Below are 23,541 nucleotides of genomic sequence, written 5' to 3' on the forward strand. Positions count from 1 at the left end.
CTTTCTAAATTTTGACCAGGCTGGTCCAGATCCCCCAGTGGAATAAAATATTCACTTTGTAGTCAATGGTTCCCTTAGAGATGAATTAACCCTTTCAAAGCACCAGTCATTTTGTTAACCACCAAACTGAAGTTACCTAATTCAGCCTTGCTGACATACTTGGACACTGTCCTGTAAACAATTATGTGTTATGATATGTGATTTTTTCTTTTTTTTTAAATTGAAGTTTAGTTGATTTACAATGTGTTAATTTCTGCTTTACAGCAAAGTGATTCAGTTATACATATATATACATTCCTTTTTCATATTCTTTTCCATGATGGTTTATCTCAGGATATTGAATATAGTTCCCTGTGCTATACAGTAGGCCCTTGTTGTTTATCCATCCTGTATATACTAGTTTGCATCTGCTAATCCCAAACTCCCAGTCCATCTCTCCCCCATGTCCCTGTCACCCTTGGTAACCACAAGCTTGTTCTCTATGTCTGTGAGTCTGTTTCTGTTTCATAGATAAGTTCATTTGTGTCATATCTTAGTGATATTATATGGTATTTGTCTTCCTCTTGCTATGCAAGTTATAAGAAGGCTAGTATCACTTACTGACACCCTTTTCTGAGGATGGAATGGTTAAAAACGTGTGTGGGATGGGGTATGGATTATGCTTTCACCATGACCATAGTATTCATTGTTTAATAATAAATGTATTATTTAAAGCAGACCACTGCAGACTGGGCAAAGACCACGGGGGTAGGGAATCATATTTCTTAAGTGAACCAAGATTTGAATCCTATGGGAGTTTCTCACTGGGCTGTGGGCTAAACCTACTTACCTCCGCTGGGCTGGATTTTGTGAATGTAATTCTTGGCATCTGCAATCTGTGTTTTAGTAGCTGAGACTAAATCGTTTCTCCAGGTTCGAACATTGTGGTTGAAATCAACCATGGAGAAATGGTCTTCAGCGCGTAGATCATCCAATATGGTCTTCATCGCTTCCACTGTCTGTTTTGAGAGAGAATAGAGAAGGGTCTTAATACATAAGCTCTAAGCCTAAGATGAAATGAGGAAGACCAAGAATTCATCCTAGTCATCTTTCAAGTAGTGGCTCAAGCTGTAATTTTTCCAGAAAACCATATAAATCCACTTGAGTCAACACAGATCTACCTCTCCTGTATTCTGAACATGTATTGTCTGTATTTTGATACTTAAACTTTTACTGTCTTATTTTGTCATGCGTGACCAGTCTCACTAGCTTGACTTTAAGTTGAGGATTATAAGCCTCAGGTGGCCCCTTTGTGGTGTCTGAGAATCAAATGTATTTCTCAAGTGCATCTACTCAGCCTTCTCATCCACTACCACGTAATTATTGCTTCCTGTCTCCTTCCCCTTCAAACCACCAACACCCCTCTCCTGTCTCAGCTGATGACCTGGATTCCTACTTCACTGAGAAATGCAAGCAATCAGAAGAAAACTCCCACAACTCCCACCACCATAAAATCCCACCTGCCAGTACTTGTACCCATAAACTTTTCCTTCCTGCCTGGTAATGTAGAAGAACCGGTAGTTGTATTTCCGCCTAATGCAAATCCATCCACATGTGACCTAGATGGCATTCTCTCTTGTCTACTGAAGGACATGGCTCTAGCAACTGCCGTTTGCCTCTCCTGCATCTTGAATTTCCCTCTGTTGGTACATTTCCATAAACAGAGTAACATGCTATCATTTCTCATTCCTTAAAAAACCTCCTAATGTACCCACTTGCCCCATTTCTCAGCTTCCCTTTGCAATAAAATTCCTTGAAAGAACTGTCTAAACATACTGTCTCCAAATCTTCTTCTGAAATACATTCCATTCAGGTTTTCACCATCATCCCTCCACTGAAACGTCGCTCGTCAAGGTTGCTGTGAAATCCAGTGGACTATTCTCATCTTATCAGACTCAATCTGAGCAGCATTTGGACCAACTGGTCACATCTCTCTCCTAGTATAACTTCCTCGTCTTCTTCCAGAGCCTTGGACACTCTTGGTTTTCTTCTTCTTTCGTTGGCTACTTTTTCTTAGTCTTCTTTGCTGGTTCCTCGTCTTCTCCCCAGATTATTCTAATTATTGGAATAGTGTAAGTTTGACTCTTGGTTTTCTTCTCTTATCTACACTTACTCCTTGGCGTTCTCACCTGGTCTCATGGCTGTGAATACCTTCTACATACTGGTGGCTCCAAAGTGTCTATCTTAATATCTCACCTCTGAGCACCAGATCTGTAGAGCCAACAGCCTGCTTAACATGTTCGCTTGGGTGTGTAATAGTCATCTCAGACTTCGGTGATGAACTAAGTGCCCGACACATAGTGGGTGCTTAATAAATACTTGTTAAATGAGGGAAGGAAGGAAGGAAGGGAGGGAGGGAGGGAGGGGTGAAAAAACTCTTGTATTAGAGCAGTGGTTCTCAACTGAGGGTAATTTTCTCCCCAGGGGATATTTGACAATGTCTGAAGACATTTTGGATTGTCATGACTGGAAGGGTGGGTGCCACTGGCATCTAGTGGATAGCGGCCAGGGATGCTGCTAAACATCCTACAACATATAGCGTGGTCCCCACAACAAAGGATCAGCCAGCCCAAACTGTCAAAAACACCACTGTTGAGACCTGGGTACCGGGGTAGAAGCACAGTGGGCAGGGCCATGTCTTTTCTGTCTTTTGGATCCTAGAACAGTAGTGAACACTTGGGTGGTCAGAAACGGTTGTTGAATGAATGAATGGTTAGTTGGTGGTTCAAATTGGCTGAATGGATAGATTGATGAATAAAATAAGAAATTTCCTTGTTTGTTTATAATTGCATCTATACCATTAACACTGAATAAGCCTATGTTGAACTCTGAACTGGAAGATGTGAGACAGGATGGCCACCCTCAAGGAATTACAGCATAATTAGAAAATAAATGCATATAGTGATGTCAAAGTTATTCATGAACAATGGCAAGGTATTAAAGTGTTATATGCAGAAGAACCAAAAGAATATGAAGCAGAAGAGTGAGCAGAGTGAGAAGAGGTTATACTGACACAAAAGTTTTCAAAAAGGTGAGTTTTGAATAAATTTCTGCTGTTCAGAAGCCACCCAGTCTGTGTGACTTTGTTAGCAGCCTGAGCTGAGACAAGCCCTGTGGGAAGGGGACTTGAACAATTGCATCATCAGGAGAGGATCAGAAAAGGTAGGGAGCCCCAGGTACCACTGCCCACCAGGGGTACTTACCTGTTTCATTTTTATTCCCCACATTGAGCCACTAACGTCGATGACAAAGAGGATGTTTTTGGGAATTGGGTCCATGTTCTCAGGAGCAAAGAAGTGGACAAAATATCCATTATATACCTGGGAAACCAGAACACATTTGTGAGCCAAACCATTAGCAATGTTTGGAATGTAGGAAGACGAGGGTCTGGGGACTGAGAGAGGAGAGGGGTGCTCACAGGGGACAGGAGAGAACAGAGGCTTGGTGTCCCCCTGCTTCTCCTTTCTCCTTCCTGCTCCCACTCTGTCCTTCCCTGCGAAGGTCTGAGCCTTCTCAGCAGTTCACCTCCTAGGCTATTTCCCTCCACTCCTTCCACCCCACCCAGTCTTCATCGAGAGCCTCCGTCCCAGGCACCCTGCTCACCGACAGTGAATCAGGAAGAGTCCCTGCTCTCCTGAGGCTCGCGGGCAATGAAGGACCCAGACAAATAAAGAGGCAATTTGCAGCACAGGTTGTTAAGTCCGTGATCAGGAAAAATAAAAGGCTCCAAGAACACCCCCAGTGGCGGTGCATCTAAGTCAGATAAGGGCGTCTTCTCCAGGGAAAGGGCATCTACACTGGACTTGAACGTGGGTTCATGAGTTTGCAGTTAGGCTGCCAGCGTCGGGGTTGGACTGAGCTGGGGGGTGGGGGCCAGGCCGGGGAAGAGACTTCCAGACAGTGTGGCCCTTGGCACACTTAGGGCTGCATAAGTGGTTCAGCACGATGAATTCAAGGAGTTAGGGCAGAGAACCCACCGGGCAGACCATGAAGGACCTTGATGTGCACCCTGGGGAGTCTGGGTTGTTCTAGAAGTTAATGGGAGGGGCTGGATTCCTGATTCCCCCCCCCCCCCGTCTTCTCTTGTAGGTGCTAAAGACTGGCTCACCTCATTCTCTTTCCACTGCCCTTTGGTTGCTTCCCCCAGGACATTACAGTGTCCAGCTGTCAGGTGTGTAGCTGTGGACACTTCCCGACACCCCCCCATCCCTGGAGAGAAGCACAGGCTCTTGGCTACTAAGGCCTCATTACTTTAGCACAGGGAAATATGCACACACCTCTAAGACGTGACAAAAGAGGGAAGGGAAATGCTCAAGAAATCTCACAGGGAACATAATCTCTGTGCTTTCTTTGATCATCTCATTGCAAAGGGCCTTGGAAGGTTATCGAAAATTCCCATTTTGTGACTTCCTATGGTTCTTCATTCGAGGCCTAGACGTACCTTCCTGGGACAAAGGCATGAGACCCAATGACCTTTATTCAGTTATCTTGACATAAAATGCTCGGCGACACTTAGAGAAATATGCTTTTAGTCCCTTGTCTGCAGCCTTGACACTCGTCTGGGCAGCTGGGAACTACCCAGAGGCCAAAGAGGTTTATTCGTGGGTGGGGGGGAAGGGGGGGTTATTCAACAAAAACCAGTTCTTTGGCTTTGGCGGGGCCATTCTCCCAGAGTCTGTTTTCACCCACCTGAAGCTCACCGACTTTCTCCTCTCTGTTCACATCATACATCACCACGAGCTCACCATCTACCGCAGTCTCAGAGCAGTTGGAACATTTTCTTTGTTGTGCTACCGTGGGCTTGAAGGTGATGTGTGCCTGGAAAGAACAGTAGTGTCACAGCCTGGTCTCCCCCCCTGCCCCCTCCAGGTGAGGAGTTGACAGCTGCACCTTCTCGTGCACACAGGTGGAGGTCCAGGGCCATTCTGCATCCGGGCAGCATCGGTGGTCCCGTTGTTGATGGAAGGGATGGTGCCAAAGCATGTGAGGGGGGCGTCTAACAGCCTGTGGTGCTGCTGGCCTGGTTTCAGTCCTTTATAAGAGATTCAAAGAATTCCTCCCTTTCCCCCCATGGAAGAAACAGCTACCAGCTCTAGAAAGAGCTGGTGAAAGGTTCTTACAGGACTTCGATCCCTCCAAAGGTGGTTACTATTGGCCATTAAGGCAGAGAGAATTAGGCTGAGTATTTCTTGCTGTGATTAATGAAAATCCACTGTGTATTATGTGAAAACTGTTTTTTTTTTGGCTGCACCACGCAGCATGCAGGATCTTAGTTCCCCAACCAGGGATCAAACCCGCACCCCTGCAGTGGAAGCGCAGAGTCTTAACCACTGGACCAGTGGTTTTCAAGTCCCTGTGAAAACTGTCTTTTAGCTACTGCTAAAGTGAAATTACCTGGGGGAAATGGGACAGGACCTCCAAAAGGAACAGACTCTGGTCAAAATGCAATGAAACAATCCGTAATATTATTCTGTATATCCAGTGGGAGACCCTAGACTTTGCTCAGGAATCACTGTTCCTTCATATAGTTCCCTCAGCTCAGCACCTGATGGCTTTTCTATCCCCCAGAGCAGAGGAGGAGAGCAGAACCCAGGAGCAAGTGGCCACTTAGACTCTGTAACATCAATGCTTGTGGTACCTTCTGGTGTCCTTTAGATATGACGGGAACTCCATCAAAATGCCCATCAAATGTGTCCAGAACATGAAGAAATCTCATTCCCTGAGGTTCAATAATCCACACATCTACCTAGAGGTGGGAAAGAAATTACTGAAAGCATTAAAATATTTCAAGATTGAGCAAGAAGTACACTTACTAAGTCCTCTGCTGTTCTTCTCATCTTCAGGATTTCCCAAAGATGACCCAGCATGGCTCCAGCATCACTTCTGCAAGTTCTTTAAATTCTGTGTGACACAATGCATCTCACCATGTAGGCTGAAGACCTTTTGGGCAACCTAGTATTCCCCTTCTATTGCTTCATTTCTCTGGGATTTAATTCCCCTTCATCTACTCTATTCCATTCCATTCTTATTTATTTAAAAAATTATTTATTTATTTGGCTGCACCAGGTCTTAGTTGCAGCATGCGGGATCTTTTAGTTGTGGCATGTGGGATCTAGTTTCCTGACCAGGGATCGAACCTGGGCCCCCTGCATTGGGAGCACAGAGTCTTAACCGTTGGACCACCAGGGAAATCCCCATTCTATTCTTATTTAGAAATAAGAATGGAATGAGAATTTTACCATGATCCATTCATTCATCCCCTTGAATCTTCTACATCAATGGGCAAATTACAACCTGTCTGCTTCACCTTCCTATGTGTCAAATGGAGAGCAGGTCAAACTGTGCACTTCCCTGGGTTTCTTCCAGTTCTGCTCTGCCTCTTACACAAGTGGTCATGTGATGTCAATAAGATTCGAGCCAAGAAAAGAGCAGCTCAGTTCTCACGGCAAGAGGCGAAGATTACAGCAGAGGTGAGTTCAAATTGGCAGCCAATGCCCTGCCGCAGGCACTGCTCTCGAGGTGAAGGGAGTTGGAGTGCAATGCGGGGAACGTGGAGCAGATGAAGACGACTACCTCAGCCTCCACTGAGCTGCTATCATTTGCCACCTACTTCCATAAGCTCATCTCACTTGTAACCAAGGAGTCTAAGAACGTTGTAGTACCCTTTTCACAGGTGAGAAAATTGAGGCTCAGGATAGCTTGTCCCATGTGGAAGGTCAGTGTAGTGGGTTAAATGGAGCTCCCCCCCAAGACGTGTCTACATCAAATCCCTGAAAGCTGTGACTACTATCTGATTTGGAAAAGGGGGTCTTTGCAGATGCAATAAAGGATCTTGAGATGAGATCATCCTGTACTACCCAATGGGCCCTAAAGCCAACGACAAGTGTTCTTACGAGAGCAAGGCAGAGGGAAACTCGAGACACTCAGAAGACACTCAGAACAGGTCACACCCTGGTGACGTGACCAGGGGGGCAGAGATTAGAGTGATGTGGCCACAAGTCAAGGAATGCCAGCAGCTTCCAGACACCAGGAGAAGCAAGAATAGACTCTCCCTGGCAGCCTTTAGGCACGTAGCCCTGCCAACAAGTTGATTTCAGACTTCCATCCTCCAGAACTGTGTGAGAAGACGTTTCTGTTGTTCTCAGCCACCCAGTGTGTGGTCATCTGTTACAACAGGCCACAGGGAACTGCACAGCTAATAAGGAGATGAGCTGGCATTGAAATCTGCAAGGAAGTGGCCTGGTTGACTCCAAACCCAGAATCCTTTCTGCACGCCACCCTGACCTGCAGTGTCGAGTGGCATGGAACACCACAAAGAGTGGGGACAGGCAGAAAGCACAGATGAGGGACAGAGCCGTAGAGGGATGGGCTCACCTCCAGGTGCTTGGCCAGTCGTCCTGGCTGCAGGTGGAGCCTGTGCTCGTAGGACCCCAGCTTCCTCCACTTCACTTCCTGGTAATGAAGTTCAAACTGCACCTTGGCTCCGGGGGCGATGTTCACTTCGGTTTTGAAGTTCTCCATATTGAGGGCTCTGCTCCTACAGGTGCGAGCCCCCCACGTGAGTCATCACAGGCAGAACCTACGCAGAGGGCAGTCGGGCTTCCCTGGGCTAGCAACCTGCTCATTGTTCAGAAGAATGAACGGTAGGTACAGTAGAGGTAACTGCAACTTCTAGATAAATTTCATTCCACCAGCCTGGAATTTTCTTTTCCTCTCCTACCTGATCTTTTTCTTCCAGAGCTTCTTACAGATTTGAGTGTCATCTGCAAAGAGCTACTAGTTATTGATCACCTATTATGTGCCAGGAACTGGACACACATATCATTGCTATTATAGCAGCTCTGCAAGCTGGATCCCAATACCCTCAGTTATCAAATGATGACAGATGAGGCTCACAAAGGGTAAGTAATCGCTCCAGACCACATGGTGAGTCAGTTGTACGGTAGGAACTCAAACCCAAGTTCAGATGATTCCAAAGACAGCACGCCTTTCCTCTACTGCTTTTGAGACTCATTCTAGAGATTCTTTATATTTTGAAAGTCTTCAGAAAGAAGACATCTATTATTTCATCAAATTGAATGTGTATTTCCAGCACTAATGCCTTATTTAGTCCCATACACACCAAGTCCAACGTGATCATTAATCTTGAGGTGTTTATGGTTTTAAAGAGAAAACAGTAGGATTGTCAAATGAGGGAGATTTGAGCATTAGGAGAAACAATGGGTGATTAAAAAACAAATTAAACAGCTAAATAAGCAAGGTGAGACCATGCATAATCGGATCGTTCGGGATCAGGGAAGTACCATGAAGAAGTGAGCTTGGGATACAGGGCAGCTGAAGAAAAAGATGAGCACGGCTGGGTACAGAGCTTAGGAGTAGAGAGTGGGGTGAGAGGCCTGATGTATCTGGGTGGGGGAGGGCAGGCTACAATGCGAGCTCCGTGCTCTCTGCTGTATCCGCAGTACCTGGAGGAGTTTCTGCTGCAAATAAATATTTGTGGAATGAAGAGATAATAAACGGATGGATGATGTGGTCAAAGTGACGGGTAAAGACGGCAGAATGATACTTAAAGCACTTATTCACCTGGAGGCATGCTGGAGATGTTCCCTGGCTTGGAATTTCTCCTTTCTCCTGGCTGAATTCTATTAATCTCTTTGGGCTCAGCTCAAACATCGAGTCTTCTGTGATGATCTGGATCCCCGGACAGAACTGTTCACTTGGTACTTGGAACTCCCATAGGGTTTTGTACCATCTCTACATTAGCATATTATACCATTATATATTACCCCATTATATATTATATATATTACACTTACCTATATAATATATATATATACTGTAGGCACCTATATGGTATATATGTTATAGTCACCTATATATTATATATATTACAGTCACCTGTCTGTTATATATATTACAGTCATCTGTTATATATATTATAGTCACCTATAGGTTATATATATTATAGTCACCTGTATGTTATATGTATTACAGTCACCTATATGATATATATATTATAGTCACCTATATGCTATATATGTTATGGTCATCTATATGTTATAGTCACCTATACACTGTCCGTTCCGTGGCCATCTCCTCCACTGGCCTGACGGTGTTTGTTGCAGTGTTGCTGTCACCTTTGACAGAGCTGGGTACAGTGTTAACGTTCAGTGCATTTTTTTGAATGAATGAACACATGAATGAAATGAAAAGAACTTCAGCTAAGGGGAAATTTGGGCATCTGGAGGAGGAGAAGAAGATGAAGAAAAGAAGATGGCAGGATCTGAGGGCGGCTTAGATACGCAGTGTGGGGATCAGTGAACATTCCTCTGACATTTCTGGTGGGAGAGGCTGCCTCTCTGAGGGTGGCATGGCATTTCCAGTGTCTTATTTAAGACCATAAGGGGAAAAAAATGAACAGAATCTAAACTAAGTAACTGTGCTGAAAAAGGTGCCACCCCATAAAAATAGGCCAAGAAGATCATTAAGACAAATTCCAAACCTTTCTTTCTGTGTTATGTGGTGCTGTAACAAGATCACCAATATTTCTTTTTTTCTTTTTTTTCGGTACGCGGGCCTCTCACTGTTGTGGCCTCTCCCGTTGCGGAGCACAGGCTCCGGACGCGCAGGCTCAGCGGCCATGGCTCACGGGCCCAGCCGCTCCACGGCATGTGGGATCCTCCCGGACCGGGGCACGAACCCACGTCCCCTGCATCGGCAGGCGGACTCTCAACCACTGCGCCACCAGGGAAGCCCCGATCACCAATATTTCTGTAGTTCCTCTCTGTACTCTGCTGGGAATCAGTGTTTAGTGACAGGACAGCCATCTACATGCAAGGCAAGCTATGTAAGGCTAACACGTGTGAGATCATCCAAAACTCATGTGTTGCAGGAGGCCTTAGGGAAACAGAGTTAGAGGCCTAACTCTGTCACCTGAGGATGAGGTTCTGTGCCTTCTTGGAGGCTGGTTTTGAGGTTGAGTGGGGGCAGCAGTGGATGAGGACCCCCCCCCCACTTACCTCACCAATCCAGCCATTTTGCCTTTTGCTCTGGCCTGCGAGTAGAGGGCTCGGCCCACCGTTTTCTCCTTAACAGAACTAGTAAATGTCGTGCCATCCACAGTCCTAAAAAATGACAGAGGGCCTACAGTTGGTCTAAATAGTAGTCTTAGCACAACAAACAAACAACAAGCCAACAACCCAACCAGGTGGACTTAATGAATTATTTAATTATCATTTTGAACCTGCAGGAAACACGTAGACGTTTGCATATTTCACAGGAGTTCCTTTATCTGATAGTGTGATTAAGAGAGGTGAGGTGGGCTCCCGTCCTAAAAACTTCCTCTCGCATATTGTAGTGTTTAAAATGTTTCTTCCTAACGTTCATAGCAGCACTATTTACAAAGGCCAACACATGGAAGCAACCTAAGTGTCCATCGACAGAGGAAGGGATCAACAAGATGCGGTACAGATATACAGTGGAATACTACTCAGCATAAAGAAGAATAAAATAATGCCATTTGCAGCAACATGGGTGGACCTAGAGATGATCATACTAAGTGAAGTAAGTTGGACAGAGAAAGACAGATATCATATGATATCGCTCATATGTGGAATCTAAAGAAAATGATACAAATGAACTTATTTACAAAACAGAAAGAAACTCACCGACTTAAAGAACAAACCGATGGTTACCAAAGGGGAAACGTGGAAGGGGGAGAGGTAAATTAGGAGACTGGGATTATCACATACACACTACTGCATATAAATAGATAACCAACAAGGACCTACTGTATAGCACAGGGAACTCTACTCAATATTCTGTGATAACCTAAAGGGGAAAAGAATTTGAAAAAGAATAGATGCATGTATATGTGCAACTGAATCGCTTTGCTGTACACCTGAAATAACACAACGTTGTAAATCAACTATACTCCAATATAAATTTTTTTAAAAATGTTTCTTCATTTTCCAGTTTCACCCTTCAGATTAAGGGTTTTTCTCTTGTGCATCCCTTTGGAATGACAAATGTGCCTAGGATTGGTGACTGGTAAGTCACTAGTTATCTGGCTGACTTTTGGTTTATAAGATCATTCTCCTGTGTGTTAAGGATCTGGGGTGGCCTGGGGGCATTACGCTCTCCTGTGAGGGTGGAAAAGAGCAAAGAAAGATGAAGAAAGGTGCTTGTCAATCTCTTTGCACAGTTTGTGTTTATCTCTCCAACATCTCCCTCGGGGACCTCTGTGTGCTCATGTCACCTCTGTCTCTTAGCTGGCCGTCACCTAATCCGTCCCAATAATGGTTAGCTGGAGCAGTCGAATGACAGAATTTTAGAAGCAAAATGGAACATCTGGCCTTCAAGTGGGCAGCATCTCTCCCCAAGGAGGTATTTAGAAGTGCATGGAGAAATTTTTGGCTGTTCTGATGACTGAGAAGGGCTACTGGCATTATGGGACGACCCCAAGAGTGCTAGACATTCTGCAACGTGAGGTGGAGTTTCCTGTCCCAAATGCCAACAGCATGCTTGTCGAGCACGCTTGGTTCACCTCTGTAGGTGAGAGAAATCAGAGCCAAGGAGACAAGCAACCTGCTTGAGGTCACACACTTGCTCAGGGGCAGAGCTAGAACTGGACCCCGAGTGCCCAGGTCGGCACTGTTTCCATCAAATCATGCTAAGGTTCGAAGACCAAAAAGTCTTTATGACAAAAGGAAATAATCTCTAATGGTGGAATATTTGGAACCTTGATAAATAGGCAGGAGAAGTTTTTTGACTGGAGATGGAGGTCTGTGTGGTTCATATTAAATTGTGGTGATGTAAGGAGCTATCTTCTCTGATTTATACATTCAGCCGGGAGTACAGAGAGATCAAAATAAACATATATTTCACAATTCTGTCTTTCATCACCTCAAATCTTCTAAGGAATGAGATGGGGACGAAGGGAAAGAATGAAGGAAAACAGAAAGGTGAGACACCTGGAATATCTAGTCATATAGTTTAAAAATAAGAATTTATTAAACTAGTTTTAATATATTTTTTTAGACAGTGTCATATAATACCACTACACAAAAGCTTTTCCTTCTACATTTGCTTTTTAGAAAAGGCTGACTAAAAAAATTTTTCTTTGGAAATAAATTTCTCAGACTATTTGAAGGATTCAAAATCCATGAATTCCAATTCCAGTAAGTCCAATTCCAAGTTACAAATTGCCTTTTGTTCCCCTCACCTTTGTTTAGTTTAGAAAATATAATTAAAATGGCTCTGCCATTAAGTGCTTGGTATTTGAACCTTTTATTTTATTTATTCCTCTATTGGCAGAACAGGGAAAGTTTACCCTTGATGAATGAAGCCTCAGGGTGGGAACAAAATAACTGGCCTTCACTATTTGAAAGACATTTGAGTGGTTTAAAATTTTTTTATTATGGAAATCTTTAAGTATACAAAAAAATAGAATAATGTAAGACACCTCCATGAAACCATCACTGAGTTACACCATTATCAATACTCAGCCAACCTCCATTGTCTATACCCCCTCCTTCCACCTCATTTATTCTGAAGCCAATCTCAGATAGCTGACCATCTCATCCTTGAACATTTCAGTATGCATTTTGTAGGGAATTTTTTAAAAGTTCTTTTGTGAATAGAACTAGAGTCATTGAGTAGGAAATGGAACGGATTTCAATTAAGTGGCAGAAATAATTCTAAGCGCTGCCAACCACTGAGTGAATTGCCTTGGAAAGTAGTGAGTTTATCATTAAGGAGATATTCAAGTCAAGCCTGGATAATTCTCACTAGTCAGCGGCTACACAGAGGAATTCAAGCACTGGACACGTGACTGGATTTAATCAGTGGTTCTCCACTTTTTTTTTCCCCGTAAAGAAACATGTGATAGATGATGCTGACCTGCAACCTCCTACACACTCATATACGGTTTCCTGTAACCCAGGGCAACTCCATATATTTTTCTCTCCCCAAGTAAGTGGGAGGTTGTTACCACAGAGATAGGCTTAAGGATGCTTTAATTTATTAGAAAAGAAAAGCAAGTGCTTCACAAATTCTGTTACTCTGAACAGAAGCAAAATACTGGGACGCAGCCCAAGATGACTCTTGATGTCCAGGGGGTCCACAGCTCTGAAAGCGAGAACCACTGGAATAGGTGGCCATTAAGGTCCATCCTAACTGTGACGGGGTTCGATTCTGCGAGCAGAGCATATCCAGTGTCTGGTTCTGCACAGGAGTCACTCACATGGAGAAGTTGGAGATGAAGGCTCCTCTGGGAATCTGCACATCGAACACGACATCCTGAGGCTGTGGGGAGTGGTTCACCACTTTGGCTTGGATGACAGTGTTGGCCATTCGGGAAGTGATAGTAGACCGGACTTTGTAGCTATAAAGAGTCACTTGATCAACATCTTCCTGTAATTGGCAAGAAAATACAACTGCACTCGGAGAAAAATGACACAGAACTTCACTACGTATTCAATGCTAACATTGGTCCATTGGATTACAAACAATTCTAAGGCATCGGTAAGCATATAACTCAGGTATTACTAAGCATTCTCCTAACTTCTTGGAATACCCCTCAGGCAGAAGCCTGAGATATCTTCTTTTTTTTTTTTTTGTCATTAGTAAACTTTAACGTGCCCTTTTCAGAACCAAACAGATCAAAGATTAAAAAAAGCAAAGTCATAAATTAAATATCAATAAAAATAAAAAAGTCAGAGGAAATATGAAATTAAAATAAATAAAATTTAATAACAAAAGGTCTGAGATATCTTGAGATGCCTTTCAAGCGCTATGAGGCTATTAAAAATAATTTTAAAGGTTAGAATACGAGGAGAAAATGGTTGTGGGGAAGCAAGTTTGGATTACGAAAGTGCAGGAAATAACTTCGAATGCGGGGCCAGAGGGAAGGAAGGATGCAGGACTGCAGCGTTGGAAGGGGACCTGGGCACTTCCAGGGGTACGGTGGGGTGGAAGACACATGTGGTCCCCAAAGCCCCACCTTCTTCAACCTGATCTATTGTAATTTCACCTTCTTGCAGTCCTCTTGTCCTTTCCCAAATTAAAACAAAATATGAGAATGCTGATGGATGTGAGCAAAGAACAGAATACCTTGCAGAGGGTGTTTTGATGCAGTTACTGGTCCAGTACTCAGGACCCCTAATCCCAATCCTTCTCTACTGACTTAAGGCAGTTCCAGTATCCGTATGCTCAAAGACAAAGTACTGCAAACGCACATCTTTCAGGAGGTGACTCTAAACAGTCAGGATTATGGCAGTGATGTGACTGACTAGGTTTTGCTTTTTTCTCCGAAAGGTTTTGCTTATTTCAATACTAGGTGTCATATCCCTAAACTTTGTCATCCAAGATTAAACCTTTCAACACATTAACATCCAGCCCACCTCAAGCTGAGATAAAACCCAGGCTACGTTGTTTGTCCTTCTTCCCCCTTAACCCAGAGCTTCTCACAGTTGCTGTCAGTTCAGAGCAGGAAGCCCAGGGAACCCCTTCCTCTTGATGTTTTCTTGCCACAGGAAGCTCTACTCCGAACATCTCAGGGAATCGGGCCATTTCATGTTTAAGAGTGCTTTTTCCACACTCACGGCTTTCCCTCCAAAGCTGTTAGGTGTCCTATTTTAAATCAAAACTGTTCTGTTGGAATAAATACACAGTTTTTATTCCAAAAACACCTACAATGTTGTCAAAACTTGCCAAAGTAAAGAGAAGGGACATTTTCACTCCTGGGGACAGCTCTCCCGGCTGCATACAAACTGCACCCTTTCATGCTGAATTTTAGACACACTTCCAAACAGAACTGGGGAAGGGGGTATTTCGAAAGTCAGGTAAATATTCTCAGTGATGAAGACAAAGGAGGCACCCGTATTGATTTCTCGATAATAGGTAACAGAAAAATCATTCAGACATCAATTTTTAACAAAATCAAAGTAAACTTACCATCATTTCTCCAGATTCTCCAGAAACACTCCTCTGTGAAAGGAAGTTGGATAATCATTCTTCAGAAGCGTGTTGCTTATTACCTTGAGGGCAAAAACTGTTTTCTCAAAATATACTTTCTCAAAAGATATTTTTTCCTTCAGTGCTGAGCTATAACTCATTCACTGGAACCAAGACATAATTATCAAATATTCTTGAATGCTATTTTCCCACTGGTGTGTTTCTGTGAACAAATGTCTCAGTCACTGTTTGGTTGCATGCCCACCATCCTTTGATACAATGCTAAAACCTATGTTTTCAAATGAAAATGTTCAACCAAACTTAAGCTGAGTAGCACAGATCACCTTTACCCTGTCTATTTGTCTGATTGTTTTCTCAGCAGCAGAGCCTTTCTTCAAAGCCAGGCAGTTGGAAGGCATGTCTGTCTCTTCCACTAGATGAGGCTGCATGGGAGCAGAGACTTGGATGCGTTTCCTCCTTGGTGTAGCCCCTGAGTCAAGCACGGTGGAAAATTCTGTACTCAACCGCTATGTTAGAGAATTACAGTAAGTCCCCTGCATACGAACCTTCAAGTTGCGAACTTTTGAAGATGCGAACGTGCATTCCATCAACGTCAGGCATGAGTGAAATTGCAGCTTGCCCTCTGTCTCCTACTTCTGACGGTCCTTCAGCTCTACCATCTCCCACCTCCTCTCCCTCCTCCAGGCAGTAACTCTCCTTGCCTGTTCACTCGATGCCATCCCCTTTACGCCAGCTGTTGTACTGTACTAGTGTACTTTTCAAGGTACTGTACTGTAAGATTAAACATGTTTTCTTGGGACTTCCTGGTGGCGCAGTGGTTGGGAGTCCGCCTGCCAGTGCAGGGGACATGGGTTCAAGCCCTGGTCTGGGAGGATCCCACGTGCCGTGGATCAACTAAGCCCACGAGCCACAATTACTGGGCCCATGTGCCACAACTACTGAAGCCCGCGCACCTAGAGCCCGTGCTCCACAAGAGAAGTCACGGCAATGAGAAGCCTACGCACCACAATGAAGACCCAACACAGCCAAAAATAATAAATTAATTAAAAAAATTAAACTTAAAAAAATTATTTTAAAAGTTTTATTTTTTGGTTTGTTTTTTATGCATTATTTGTGTGAGAAGTATTATAAACCTATTACAGTAGGTTTATAGCCGATTGTGTTAGTTGGGTACCTAGGCTAACTTTGTCACGCTTACGAACAAACTTGCTGAACGTGCTCTCGGAACGGAACTCACTCATATGTAGGGGACTTACTGTATCCACATGAATGACTGTCCTGTGGGCATGGAAAACTGACTGGCTTTAGAGTGATGGGTGAACCTTTAATGTCAGATGGATTTTAAAGTAATAATTAAGGTGTGGGACATTAGCTTTGCTTGCCTGATTTGGGGTGAGTTGAAATTTTAGGGGGTATTATGTGACATAGCGAGGCCAACGACTGCCTTCTTCTAGACTTTTTTTAATTGGAGCATAGTTTATTTATTTATTTTTGGCTGCATTGGGTCTTCGTTGCTGCACACAGGCTTCTCATTGTGGTGGCTTCTCTTGTTGCGGAGCACTGGCTCTAGGCGCGCGGGCTTCAGTAGTTGTGGCTTGCTGGTTTCAGTAGTTGTGGCTCACGGGCTCTAGAGCTCAGGTTCAGCAGCTCTGGCACACGGGCTTAGCTGCTCCGTGGTATGTGGGATCTTCTGGGACCAGAGCTCGAACCTGTGTCCCCTGCATTGGCAGGCGGATTCTTAACCACTGTGCCACCAGGGAAGCAGTGTTAGTTTAGTGTTAGTTTCAGGTGTACAGCAAAGTGATTCGGTTATACCTACATATATAACTATTCTTTTTCAGATACTTTTCCCTTATAGTTTATTACAAAATACTGAGTATAGTTCTCTGTGCTATACAGTAAGTCCTTGTTGGTTATCTATTTAATTTTATTTATTTTTTGGCCGTGCTACGCAGCTTGCATGATCTTAGTTCCCCAACCAGGGATCGAACCTGTGCCCCCTGCAGTGGAAGCGTGCAGTCCTAACCACCGGACCACCAGGGATGTCCTGGTTATCTGTTTTATATATAGTAGTGTGTATCTGTTAATCAACTTCCTAATTTATCCCTCTCCCCCGTTCCCCTTTGGTAATCCTAAGTTTGTTTTCTATGTCTGTGGCTCTTTTGGACTTTTTGAATGCAATTCCTAACGATGACGTTTTCCCTTTTAGATGAAGACCCTGGCGTGAGGACTTGCCTATTGGGTTTTAATATTATCGTTCTACAAAAAGCCTGGACTTGCAGCAGGTCAAAAATTCATACCCGCACAAAAGATGTCGTAGGTCAGCTTAGAGTTGCTTCCACAAATACCTCCTTTTTTAGCACCTGGGCTCTACATGGGAGAAGCCAAACCCTTCTTGGCCCCCTGGAGAACTCACCCCATGAGTTAGAGCATTTTGTCTGTGCTGTTGCTGGGATCCGGGAGGAGACCGCCAGCATGGTCGGGTCCCCTGTGCTCTCTGAGCAACTCCCCGAGACAGTAGGGACCGTGACTAAGCAGGAGAGCATGTGTGGCCCCAATAGGAAGTGTCCTATGAGGAAATTCTTCCATACAAAGCAGTAAAACTATCCCATAATCTTAAACTTTGAAGAAAACACATAGCAATGTATTCTCTAAGGGACCAAGGTGACCATTACAGTTTGAAGATAAACAGACAGCCATGTGGAGGCCTCCCTTTATTTCAGCTGGACAGTGTTTCCCCTGGGTGCAAAACCACCAGACTCTTTGCTGATAAAAAAAACATGCTCTTGAGAAAATGTAGCAAAAATCATCTCAACCCTTTACTTATTTCTTCAATCATGATCTCTTTCACTTATTTTTCCTTTTGGAACTGAGGTTTACTGTACCTGGTACCTCCGGTTCTCTGGCACAAACTGAAATTTGCCTGGGGCCAGTTCCACAAGGTCTGCATATTCTGCAAACTTAAAAAAGAATTTAGGATGTTTATTTCTATCAACAAAAAACAGGGAGCTGGTGACAGGCATAAGGTACTGTATTCAATATATTATTTTGCCTTGTTTTCTATATCTCTGGGCAATTTCATTTTTTCATACAATGATTTCTTTTTTTAAAATTGAAGTATAGTTGATTTACAATGTTTCAGGTGTACAACAAAGTGATTCAGCTATACATATACATATAATCTATTCTTTTTCACTATCTTTTCCCATACAGGTTATTACAGAGTATTGAGTAGAGTTCCCTGTGCTATATATACAGTAGGTCCTTGCCATTTATCTATTTTATATATAGTAGTGTGTATCTGCTAATCCCAAATCCCTAATTTATCCTTCCCCCCTTTTCCCTTTGGAACTGTTAAGTTTGTTTTCTGTGTCTGTTACAATGATTTTTTTTTCTCTCTCTCTAGTTGCGGAGAGCAGGGGTTACTCTTCATTGCAGTGTGTGGGTTTCTCATTGTGGTGGCTTCTCTTGTTGTGGAGCACGGGCTCTAGGCATGCAGGCTTCAGTAGTTGTAGTACATGGGCTCACTACTTGCAGCACGTGGGCCCTATAGCACTCGGGCTTCAGTAGTTGTGGCACACGGGCTCAGTAGTTGTGGCTTGCGGGCTCTAGAGCACAGGCTCAGTAGTTGTGGTGCACGGGTTTAGTTGCTCCGTGGCATGTGGGATCTTCCCGGAACAGGGCTCTAACCTGTGTCCCCTGCACTGGCAGGTGGATTCTTAACCACTGTGCCACCAGGGGAAGTCCCTACAATGATTTCTTTAATATATTTGTTTGCCAGTTACGTCTCAGAGGTGAGTAAATGAGAGTTAGTATCTCCAAATTTGGGGAGGCAGGAGTTCATTTCTGAGTTTGCCTATAGATGATGGGATATCCAAGTAGGGGTTGCAGTAGCCCAATGATCAGGTAGGTGCCTGGCAGAAGTACTGGGTAGATCTTGGGGGCATCAGAGGTGTCTTACTAGGTAAATGTGGACCATTATCCATTGAGTTAGAAATGGCGATGTGAAAGGAATGCCAGTAAGTGACTGAAAAAGCACAAAAACATTTGGATATCTTGCCTCCAACTCCTGGCTTCATCAATGAGATTTCCAACATACTCTGGTAGTTTTTAAAGTGTTAGAAAATATGATAGTTTCTAGGCAGACAGGGTGATTTTTTTTTTTTCTTGCAAATATGCCATCCTGTTCTTTGGCATCTTTGTAGGTAATCCACTCTGTAAGTAGCAAAAGCCGCTGTGCCTTCTAGGATATTCCCAGAATACATGCTGCTTTTCTGGCATCAGAATAGCTCTTGGGGCTTCCCTGGTGGCGCAGTGGTTAAGAATCCGCCTGCCAATGCAGGGGACACGGGTTCAAGCCCTGGTCCGGGAAGACCCCACCCACCCCGTGGAGCAACAAAGCCCATGAGCCTGTGCTCTAGAGCCTGCGAGCCACAACTACTGGAGCCCGCACACCTAGAGCCCGTGCTCTGCAACAAGAGAAGCCACCGCAATGAGAAGCCCGCGCACCGCGACGAAGAGTAGCTCCCACTCACCGCAACTAGAGAAAGCCCGCAGGCAGCAGCAACAAAGACCCAACGCAGCCAAAAGTAAATAAATAAATTAAAAAAGAAAAAAAAAAAAGCTCTTGTATGACTTTCAGTCCAAGACTTTCAATACGTTGGGGATGATCAAGGGTCTGAAGTGAAGACCTGGAGCTCCCCAGGAGTAATTCTTACACTCTGCCCGTCCATTTACCCAATCTTCCCCTTTAACAGGAATATTAAGTGTCCTTAATTTGGAAATCATTTTCACTTAGGTATGACAAACAAAGTGCTTTGAAAATGACTTTTCTATATACTCTTAAGTAAAAGAGTGATAATGATATTTCATAATAAGAGTTATGAGAGCTAATAATTATTAAGTTCTTCCCCAGGTTTGCACTGTGCTGGGTAGTTTACATATGTCACTTAATTCTTACAACAACCCTTTGGGTTAGATCAATTATTATCCCCAATTTTTTAGATAAGGAGGGGGCAGCTGTACTTCGTAAACGGTACACTATGGGGTTGGGCTGTGAACTTGGTTCTCATGCAAAACCTGTTAATGCTCTAAAGGGTAAATATATGTTCCAGAACTTATGGTTACCCGGGGGGAAGGCATAGTTAGGGAGTTTGGGACTGACATGGACACATGGCTATATTTAAAACGGATAACCAACAGGGTCCTACTGTACAGCACAGGGAACTCTGCTCAATATTATACAACAACCTAAATGGGAAAAGAATTTGGAAAAGAATAGATACATGTATAATTGAATCACCCTGATGTATGCCTCAAACTATCATAACATTGGTAATCAAATGTACTCCATATAAAATAAAAAGTTAAAAATCCTTATCACAAGGGGAAAAAAACTGTAACTATGTATGGTGAGAGATATTAAAGACATTGTGGTGATCATTTTCCAATATATACAAATATTGAATCAAAAAAAGGGTAAATACAGGTTCCAATAATTATAATAGTGAACATGTCTACTCAGATTAATTTTTTCATGAATTTCCATTCCACACAGAATGCTGTCCTTGAATAGCAACAGGTAACAGGTTATTTACCAAGCTAACCTTTGGGGCCGACAGCAGGGAAGTCTTCTGGAAGTACTTACTTCTGAAAGTCCGTTAGTGGGGATTTCGAAGCCCTGTGATTCAGAAAGGAGGAAGCAGACGAGAAAGCACACGAGCCCCTTCATCGTGCTAGGTTGCTCTGCCCAGCTCTCCAGCGCCGGGTCTGGGAGGAGCCCACTGCTCCCTGAACCACGATCAGAGGGACAGCAGAGCCGTACAGTTGGTTTTCAAAAAGAAAATTGAGAGAAAAGAGAAGAAGAGAGCTCTCAAACTTTGTTCCAAAACAGGACAAATATTTGTTCTGGAGTTCAAACTTAAGCTGGGGATGGGGGGGTGGGTCACACATCCAGAGGTTATTCAAACAGCAGAGCTGGGGGCAGTCCCTGGGCTGTGAGAGTAAGGCAGGGTCGGACAGATGTGCAGTGCTTTTTTTTTTTTTTTTTCCTTTTGCTGATGTCTGTTCATCTTAAAATCAGAGAGACCTAAGATCAGCGTCATCTTCTTTGAAAGACCAGGTGAGGCACGTGACTGAGAAATCGAGTCAGAGAGGAGAAAGCTAAAGTGAAAAGCTTCTGGAAACAAAATCCTTTGGTTTAAGTGAAAGCAGGAGGAATTTAGGAAAAGTGGGAAAAGAAACCCCACGGTTTTCTGAGCAAAGCACTCACTGGCAGTGTCTCTCCCTCTCCCTTTGAAAACCGAGAACCTATTTCATGAGAGGACTGGGCAAGCAGCAGTGTGGGAGGTTAGGCACCCCTTCAGCAAGGAAGTTGCAGGAACCTCTTTGATTAAGAGAACAGAGTCTGTTCCGGCTGCCCCTGGTCAGTCTCACTCAGGTTAGCAGAAAATCAGTTCTCCCCATCCCAGAACCAGAGACAGCCCAGCCTGGAATCCCTTCCCGCCCATGGTCATGAATCCTAATAACAATGTTAACTAGGATTTATTGAGCCCTTTGTGGTGTCATGCACTTTTACCTACATTAACTTTAACCCCCTGTTTTTATTCAACTATAAAAGAGCCATGTGAAGTGTGTACTACATTTATCTTCATTCACAATGGAGGAAAGTAAGGTTAAGTATCAATAACTGATTCCACATTTCATAGTTAGCACGTGGAGACTTAATTCAAGGTCAGCCCGACCTCAAATCCTTTGTTGTTCATGACCACGTCCAGGAGAGGCAGCCTGGGGTCCATCTCTGGGATCAGTGTTCCAAGTGTGAATTTAGACTAACAATTACCTGTAGTTCCCAAGCTGGGTGGCCAGTGTACTTGATGAAACTTTTTCTTGAGCCTCTACTCCAGACATCTGCTTGGACAGAGCCACGCTGTGGACCTCAATTTGGCCACAGCTCCCATGTCTTTTCTGGCAGTTTCCTTTGCCAGGATGGAACGATGGCTTCCTGCCCGAGGTCCCTGATCCATCACCTGTTCCGGGTCTTGCTGCTGGAAAAACCCCTACTTTCTCAAAGTGCACTCCCACAGGGGAACTTTCACCCACATGCAAACAGAAAGTCTGCGATGGCCTTTGAAACCTGGTGATGTAGGGCTGTTTCCACCAGATCCGTGCCGACCAGACTCAGCTAGCTTCTGGGGATCTCAGACACTCATCTTGAGGATTACAGTGAACCCAGGATGAACAGGTCACTTCTCTGAGATTGCCCTCTGATTTTATTCAAAGGGACACGTTTTAAAGTTTATTTCAAAAACAATGCAAGTGAAAAGAGGAAATCAAAACCATGCCAAAAAAGATAAACTGACATATTAAAATATGCAAAATGATCTTTAAAAAACGACAAATTTATTTGTTAAATCCAAGCACATGCCCAAATAACTGGAAGTGCTGGTTCAAATGTAATATAAAATGCAAATAGATTAAATTTATCTGAAAGATTATGAAGGGTTACTGATGACTGTTTTAAAAATGTTCAACTGTACGCTGTTTCTAACAATTACACTTTATCTCCAAGAGACAAAAACAGACTGAAAGTTGAGATAGCATTAAATTCTATCTTATTTATTTCAAATACTTGAAAATGGGGGTTACAAAGTTGGTATAGGGTTAAATTAGATGTCATAGCAAATAATACTAAAAAGAAAGTCAGAAGAGAGAATTAAATCTAAGACTATTAATTGTATGCAAATTGTTGTGAAGTACCTCTCTAGAAATTGTTCATCTTGCAAAACTAAAACCCTGTCCCCATTAAACAATAATTCCCCATTCTGCCTGCCCCCAGCTCCCGGCAACCATCATTCTATTTTCTTTTTCTATGATGAGTATGATTACTTTACATACATCATATAAGTGGAATCATCCAGTATTTGTCCTTTTGTGAATGGCTTATTTCATTTAGCATAACGTCCTCATGGTCGATCCATGTTAACGCCTGTCAGGACTTCCTTCTTTATTTAAGGCTAAATATAATAGTCTATGGTATGTATACATCACATTTTCTTTATCCATTCATCCTGCTATGGACACTTAGGCTTCGTCTGTTAAACAAGTGTATTTTTAAACTTTTCTCTGAAATAATTCATAATTAAACATTTTAAAAACAATTTAAAGAGCAAAAAAAAATCAGTTTCAAGTCAGTTAAAAATATTTTCAGCAAGGAATAAAGGTAAACTTGGTGGAATAAAGAAAATCCCTTGTTTTACGTGCCACCTCATTTTGTTTAAATAGAATAGAGATCTAAGCTAAACAAATAAATCTATTAGCTGAAGGTAGAGCGGTGTTTGCTACGAATGAAGATGACGTGGGTTCGGATCATGTACGTTGATTTGGTTTTGTTAAGTGTGTACTGCATGATTTGGGTAGTGAATTTACACGCCCCTTCCCCCCCCCCCCAAATGCTTGGTCTCAGCTAAGAGTGAACGTGGTAAGCATTTCTGGGGACATACCAACCGATATGGATTGCACTTTCTC

At 43.4% G+C, this 23,541-nt stretch overlaps 1 protein-coding gene across 3 annotated transcripts in view; it reads right to left on the minus strand.

Moving 5' to 3' along the window:
* ITIH2 (inter-alpha-trypsin inhibitor heavy chain 2) overlaps nt 1-21,864 on the minus strand; it is a 38,336-nt gene extending 16,472 nt beyond the window's left edge. Inside the window, exons 1-11 of one of the 3 annotated variants that reach the window (XM_029239295.1) lie at nt 21,857-21,864; nt 20,663-20,805; nt 17,901-17,975; nt 14,995-15,027; nt 13,283-13,452; nt 10,059-10,163; nt 7,414-7,576; nt 5,678-5,785; nt 4,729-4,857; nt 3,243-3,359; nt 830-998 (exon numbers count right to left, since the gene is read on the minus strand). In XM_029239295.1, coding sequence (XP_029095128.1) covers nt 830-998; nt 3,243-3,359; nt 4,729-4,857; nt 5,678-5,785; nt 7,414-7,576; nt 10,059-10,163; nt 13,283-13,452; nt 14,995-15,027; nt 17,901-17,975; nt 20,663-20,746 — 1,153 coding nt within the window. In that variant the 5' untranslated portion in view covers nt 20,747-20,805; nt 21,857-21,864. Of the gene's footprint in view, nt 1-829; nt 999-3,242; nt 3,360-4,728; nt 4,858-5,677; nt 5,786-7,413; nt 7,577-10,058; nt 10,164-13,282; nt 13,453-14,994; nt 15,028-17,900; nt 17,976-20,662; nt 20,857-21,856 lie in introns of those variants that run through there. The other 2 variants (XM_029239294.1, XM_029239296.1) reach the window with 2 other exon arrangements.
* Nucleotides 21,865-23,541: the final 1,677 nt, after the last annotated feature.

This window comes from Monodon monoceros, unplaced genomic scaffold (assembly GCF_005190385.1).
Source record: "Monodon monoceros isolate NGI ecotype Baffin Bay Population unplaced genomic scaffold, NGI_Narwhal_1 Super_Scaffold_21, whole genome shotgun sequence".
Classification (NCBI taxonomy): domain Eukaryota; kingdom Metazoa; phylum Chordata; class Mammalia; order Artiodactyla; family Monodontidae; genus Monodon; species Monodon monoceros.